The sequence below is a fragment of the Colobus angolensis genome, unplaced genomic scaffold (assembly GCF_000951035.1).
Source record: "Colobus angolensis palliatus isolate OR3802 unplaced genomic scaffold, Cang.pa_1.0 Scaffold1, whole genome shotgun sequence".
NCBI lineage: Eukaryota > Metazoa > Chordata > Mammalia > Primates > Cercopithecidae > Colobus > Colobus angolensis.
This window is the reverse complement of record NW_012110918.1, coordinates 12,181,070-12,187,951: the sequence shown is the minus strand read 5'-3', so window position 1 is coordinate 12,187,951 and position 6,882 is coordinate 12,181,070. Positions and strand designations below refer to the sequence as shown.

The 6,882-nt window shown below is 44.6% G+C and overlaps 1 protein-coding gene across 1 annotated transcript in view; it reads left to right on the top strand.

The window, feature by feature from the left end:
- The first annotated feature begins 264 nt into the window (after nucleotides 1-264).
- Nucleotides 265-6,882, top strand: part of RNF157 (ring finger protein 157) — a 75,820-nt gene continuing 69,202 nt past the window's right edge. Inside the window, exon 1 of the mRNA XM_011933095.1 lies at nucleotides 265-384. Coding sequence (XP_011788485.1) covers nucleotides 292-384 — 93 coding nt within the window. The 5' untranslated portion in view covers nucleotides 265-291. The remainder of the gene's footprint in view (nucleotides 385-6,882) is intronic.

Genomic DNA, 6,882 nt, shown 5'->3' with positions numbered 1-6,882 from the left:
TACAGGCATGTGCCACCACACCTGGCTAATTTTTACATTTTTAGTAGAGACAGGATTTTGCCATGTTGGCCAGGCTGGTCTCGAACTCCTGATCTCAGGTGATCTGCCTGCCTCAGCCTCTCAAAGTGCTGGGATTACAGGTGTGAGCCACCACGCACGTCCCAAAAGGTTAACATTTTTAAAAATCAGCTTTTTTTTTTTTTTACTAGATTTAGGTTGATGGTTTTCTGCTTGTTTGATTTTTTTTCTGTTTGTTCTTCTCTAGGAAGCTATTTTGCCAGCCATTTCATTATGGGAGGAGAGAAGTTTGACTCAGCTCATCCTGAAGGTTACCTGTTTGGAGAGAACAGCGATCTGAACTTTCTGGGGAACAGACCAGTTGCGGTATGGCTGTAATCAGTTTACTCCCACTTGGAGCTTAAGTGGCCAATTCAAAAAATGTAACAAAAATACATTTGCAGTTGCTTGTTCGGCAGTTTGTAGCTTGGTCTGAGTTGAGAGAGACGCACTAGAAGGCAAACTGCAGCCTCCTTGGTTGTATGGGGTCTCTTGTTGCTAGAGGACTGGAAGAGCTAGCTCCTGGTGTCTTGTGAGGGAGAGGATGAGTCTCACAAATTAAGTTTTCTTGAGGATCCGGATCTCTCCCTAAATGCCACCTCTTCAGGCAGCCCTTTTCCAAGGGCTTACCTTTTTTTTTTTTCTTCACAGCACTTAACACCAACCTTTTATTGATTTGTCTCTTTCTCTGCTTATTGTCTGCCTCCCCCTTTAGAATGTAAGTTTCCTAAGGCAAGAACTGTTTTTACTGTAGTATTCCAAACCTAGAACAAAGCCTGGCACGTAATGTTAAGCCCTTAATAAATGATTGTTGAATGAATGACTGAAAGTTTTTCTCTTGATATGTGAGTTGCTAAGATAATACATTTCTCTCAGTTGTTCCTTCAGTTCATCTCATAAACTTCTGTTGAGCATCTTCTCTGCATCCAGCAGGAGGCTTTGTAATAATAGCTGCCAGATGGCTATTGAGTGGCTACTGTGTGCTAGGAAGGTCCTAGAGACCTCTGTTCCATATGAAGACCACTTGACATAGGACTTATCACTCCCTTTTTTTTTTTTTTGAGACAGAATCTCGAACTCTTGCCCAGGCTGGAGTGCAGTGGCGCGATCTCGGCTCACTGCAAGCTCTTTCTCCCAGGTTCACGCCATTCTTCTGCCTCAGCCTCCCGAGTAGCTGGGACTACAGGCGCCCACCACCACGCCCGGTTAATTTTTTTGTATTTTTAGTAGAGACGAGTTTCACCATTTTTTAGCCAGGATGGTCTCAATCTCCTGGCCTCGTGATGCACCCACCTCAGCCTCCCAAAGTGCTGGGATTACAGGTGGGAGCCACCGCGCCTGGCTATCACTTCATTTTATAAGCAAGCGAACTGAGGTGTTCGGAGAGATGAATAATGATGGAAGCTAGGAAGTGCACACCATGTTCTAAGCACTGTTCTAAGGGTTTTATATACATTTTTCTCAAAGTCATATAACTAGGTTTGCCTGGTCACAGATCAATAATCTTTCCAGTGCTCCTCACTGCCTTGAAATATTCTGCCTTCCTCAAGAAACTCCCAGTTTGGTGGAGCAGACAAAACACAGAAACAGGAAATGTTTAAATGACAGTAAAGATCAGAAGTGATTGGATTTGGTGGGAATTGAGAGTAGGAGAAGACAATGGCAAGGGCAGGTTGCTTCAGTGTTATGCTGGGAAGAGGTGCGGGGAGTTGAACTGGCCTTTGAAAAATGGTGGATTGGATGAGGCCTTTCCAGGGGTACAGCACAGCACAGGCCTAAGAGCAAGTTGTTGAACTGACAAACATTTACCGAGCAACTACTGTGTGTCAGGTACTGTGACAGGCGTTGTGGATACAGAGCTGAAATGAGCATGGTTTGTTCTTCCCTGGAACAAATAAGGAAGCCAGTCTGGCCCGATGGGAAAGGTGGGCCGGGCGCAGTGGCTTACGGCTGTAATCCCAGCACTTTGGGAGGCCGAGGCCGACAGATCACCTGAGGTTGGGAGCTTGAGACCAGCCTGGCCAACATGGTGAAACCCCATCTCTACTAAAAACACAAAAATTAGCCCAGGGTGGTGGGACACCCCTGTAATCCCAGCTGCTTCAGAGACTGAAGCAGGAGAATCGCTTGAACCCAGGAGGTGGAGGTTGTAGTGAGCTGAGGTTGCCCCACTGCATTCCAGCCTAGGGGATAGAGTGAGACTCTGTTTAAAAAAACAAGGTCAAGAGATTGAGACCATCCTGGCTAACATGGTGAAACCCCATCTCTACTAAAAATACAAAAATTAGCTGGGCATGGTGGCAGGCGCCTATAGTCCCAGCTACTCGGGAGGCTGAGGCAGGAGAATTGCTTGAACCCAGGAGGCGGAGCTTGCAGTGAGCCGAGATCACTCCACTCCACTCCAGCCTGGGTGACAGAGTGAGACTCCATCTCAAAAAAACAAAAACAAAACCGAAAATAGCCCTTTCTTCTATTAATAATGTGAACTTGATGTTTGCATCTGTTTCTTTTTCCTTTCATCTGATGTAAAGATAGTTTATATATTTAAAAAATTTTTGGCCTTTTCAGTCCATAAAGATGATATAAATATAAGTAAATCAGGGATGTCCAGTCTTTTGGGTTCCCTGGGCCACATTGGAAGAAGAGGAATTGTCACATTGGGCCACACACGAAATACACTAGCAGTAACAATGGCTGATGAGCTTAAAAAAAAAAAATTGCAAAAAAATCTTATAATGTTTTAAGAAAGTTTACGAGTTTCTCTTGGGCCACATTAAAAGCTGTCTACCCTTGGGCCGCAGGTTGTACAAGCTTGAAGTAAATTCTGCTTTAGGTTCAGCTTGCAATTTATGCTGTCTGGCAAACTTTTCCCAAGTTTACCTGTGCCGACCTATGAATGTCTGAGCTCTTCCTAAAATGCTGGGTAGCAGCCTTGACCTTAAAGTTGAGGCTTTTTCCCAAAGAAGATCAAGTTGGGCACAGTGGCACGTGCCTGTGGTTCCAGCTACTCAGGAGGCTGAGGCTGAGATGGGAGGATCACCTGAGCCCAGGAGAATTCGAGTCCAGTTTGAGCAACATAGCAAGACTCCCATCTTAATCAATCAATCAGTAAATGTCACTTTAAAAAAAAAAAGGAACATAAAGATTGGAGTTTTTGTTGTTGCTTTTATGTAGTAATCATTAAGTATGCTTAATGTTGCACAGAGCAAATGAATTTTTTTTTTTTTGAGACAGAGTCTCACTCTGTTGCCCAAGCTGGAATGTGGTGGCGCAATCTTGGCTCACTGCAACCACAGTCTCCCAGGCTCAAGCGATTTTCCTGCCTCAGCGTCCTGAGTAGCTGGGATTGCAGGCTCCTGCCACCACACCTGGCTAATTTTTGTTTTTTTTTTTTTTTTTTTTGAGACGGAGTCTCGCTCTGTCGCCCAGGCTGGAGTGCAGTGGCCGGATCTCAGCTCACTGCAAGCTCTGCCTCCCGGGTTTACACCATTCTCCTGCCTCAGCCTCTGGAGTAGCTGGGACTACAGGCGCCCGCCACCTCGCCCGGCTAGTTTTTTTGTATTTTTAGTAGAGACGGGGTTTCACCGTGTTAGCCAGGATGGTCTCGATCTCCTGACCTCGTGATCCGCCCGTCTCGGCCTCCCAAGGTGCTGGGATTACAGGCGTGAGCCACCGCGCCCAGCCTGTATTTTTTTTTAATAGAGATGGGGTTTCACCATGTTGGCCAGGTTGGTCTTGAACTCCTGACCTCAGGTGATCCACCCATCTCGGCCTCCCAAAGTGCTAGGATTACAGGTGTGAGCCACCGTGCTGGCGAATGTTTTTAAAAGACATAATCTTATATTAGGAAAGCAAATCAGAGTAACTTCATATAGCTACATAAAAATATAGTATAGAGAATAAATGCAGTATGTTTCTCTTTTCTTTTCCCCATAGGTTATTTGATGATAATAATAATGGCTAACATTTGAACACCTAGTTTTTGCCAGGGCTGGTTGTTCTAAGCTTTTCATCTGTGTTATCTCATTTTGTCCTCACATCATAATGAGAAAGGTCCTCGTTCAACAGGTGAAGAACATGTGGCACACAGAGTTTAAAGACTGCACAGCCTGTCAGGGATCAGGATTGGAACCTAGCCGTCTGGCTTCAGAGCCTGACCCACTCTGCCATTTTGGCTAATTAGGCCAGGTGTACTCAGGAACTCTGCCCACAACCTGTTTGTGAGTCCATTGTGTAGATCTTCAAGTGCAATTTCTGAAATATTGATATCTGAAAGTGGAATGAGGCCAGCACAGTGGCTCACGCCTGTAGTGCCAGCTGCTCAAGAGGCTGAGGTCCATGGATCTCTTGAGCCTAGAAATTGAAAACCAGCCAGGGCAACATAGCGAGACTCTCATCTCTACAAAATATAAAATAAAAAAAATTAGCCAGGCATGGTGGTGCATGCCTCTAGTCCTAGCTACTCAGGAGGCTGAGGTGGGAGGATTGCTTGAGCCCAAGATGCCAAGGCTTCAGTGAGCTATGATCACTGCAGCCTGGGCAGCAGAACAAGAACCTGTCTCAATAAATAAATAAATGAATAAAAGTAGATGAGTGGCAGTGATATGTTCTCTTGGAGTGCCTCTTCAGAGTTCGTGTTCCATGTGTAATTCCATCTGCTGAGTTGACCCCTGGGTTTTGCCATTACTGCACAACATGCTTGTTTAGGGGAAGGCCCAGAGATTGAAGATTGACATGTAGCTTGAGTTCTAAACAGCTGACTTCGACTCTCTAGCAAAAGATCTTGGGTGTCAGCACATGAGTGTTAGGTTACAGGGGAACAAGAAAGAGAACAACCTTTTAAAGCCATCCAGCAGCATGCAGCAAGAGCGGCTCCTCTTTGCAGAGAGAATGAATATGGGCAGTGAAATATGTTAAAATTAATTGTTATATTAAGGTATAAATGCCATAGACTTCCTGACTTCTGCAATTTCCTGTCATTTCTGAATGAGCAGACTAAAAAGTGTATCATTTGACTGAGCTGTACTTCGCACTACAGATCTACCACTTAGGATAATCCATCAAAGCCAATTTTTTTTTTTCCTCTAGAGATAGGGTCTTGCTCTGTCGTCCAGGCTGGAGTGCAGTAACGTGATCATAGCTCACTGCAGCCTCAAACTCCTGGGCTCAAATGATCTGCCTGCCTCAGTCTCCTGAGTAGCAGGGAATAAAGGTGCATGCTACTACACTGGGCTAATTTTTAAAATTTTTTTGTAGAGACAGGGTCTTGCTTTATTGCCCAGGCTGATCTCAATCTCCTAGCTTCAAGCAGTCCTCCTGCCTCAGCCTTCCAAAGTTTTGGGATTGCAGGCGTGAGCCACCAAGCCCGGCCCAAAGCCAAATTTATTATCAAGTCTTAAGGGTCAGATTTTTTTATCAGTTATTTTATTTATTTATTTATTTTTATTATACTTTATGTTCTAGGGTACATGTGCACAACCTGCAGGTTTGTTACATATGCATAAAGAAACTAGAGTGTATGAATATACAGAAAGATGGTGGAAGAGAGTTGGAATCTAGATTGCAAGTTTTATTTATATCTTACCATTAAACTCTTTGCAACCTTGGCAAACGTATCACTCAGGCACTCAAATTACCTGCTTGTAACATGGAGATAGTTCTGACTTTAGGATAATGTAATGCTTGGAAGATTCCTTGGAATTGCTGGACAAAAAGCAGCATGCAGCAATGTTAGCTATACTTGGTACTTTTCCAGTTGGTTCTTTCTACAGCTACTTGTCGTTCTAGGTAGAGGGATCTTCACTGTTTTGTTTGTTTGTTTTTTGAGGCAAGGTTCACTCTTGTTGCCCAGGCTGGAGTGAGCCGATTGCAGTGAGCCGAGATCCTGAGATCACACCATTGCACTCTAGCCTGGGCAACAAGAGTGAACCACCATGCCCAGGTAATTTTTTGTATTTTTAGTAGAGACAGAGTTTCACTGTTTTGTTCCAGGCTGGTCTCGAACTCCTGACCTCAGGCAGTCCACCTGCCTCGGCCTCCCAAAGTGCTAGGATTACAGGCATGAGCCACCTTGCCCGGCCTCTTCACTGGTTTTTAAATACTGTCTTAAGTAGTAAATTGGGCTTCTGAAGGTCTTTCTGCTCTGGTCCCCTATATAGAGGAACTAAATTGTCTGTAAATCAGTTTTAAAATGTTCAATAAAGACCATCCCTTCCCTTCCTAGGTGGTGGAAGAACTGGTGTTGCTTTTCTGCTCCTTTATTGAGTTAGATCTTGTTTTGTTGGGATAATTACTGCCAAAACTCTTAAGTTATTAGAGGCTTAGAAATTAGTCAAGTAATGCCTTGACTCCTACTTGCCCTTTTTTTTCCTTTTGAAACAAGGTCTTGCCCTGTTGCCCAAGCTGAGGTTCAGTGGCACAACTACAGCTCACTGCAGCCTCGACTTCCTAGGCTTAAGTGATCCTCCCACCTCAGATTCTCCAGTAGCTGGGACTACAAGCACACACCACCATGCCTGGCTTTTAAAAAAATTTTTTTATAGATAGAATGTCTTACTGGATAGCCCAGGCTGATCTCTAACTCCTTCGCTCAAGTAGTCTTCCTGCCTTGGCCTCCCAGAGTGCTGGGATTATAGCTAGGAGCCACTGTGCCCCACCTCTACCTGCCTTTTGTAGACAGGAGTTCAAACCGCTCCTCTCATTTTATTTTATTTATTTATTTATTCATTCATTCATTCATTTTTGAGACGGAGTCTCACTCTGTCTCCCAGGCTGGAGTGCAGTGGCTGGATCTCAGCTCACTGCAAGCTCCACCTCCCGGGTTTA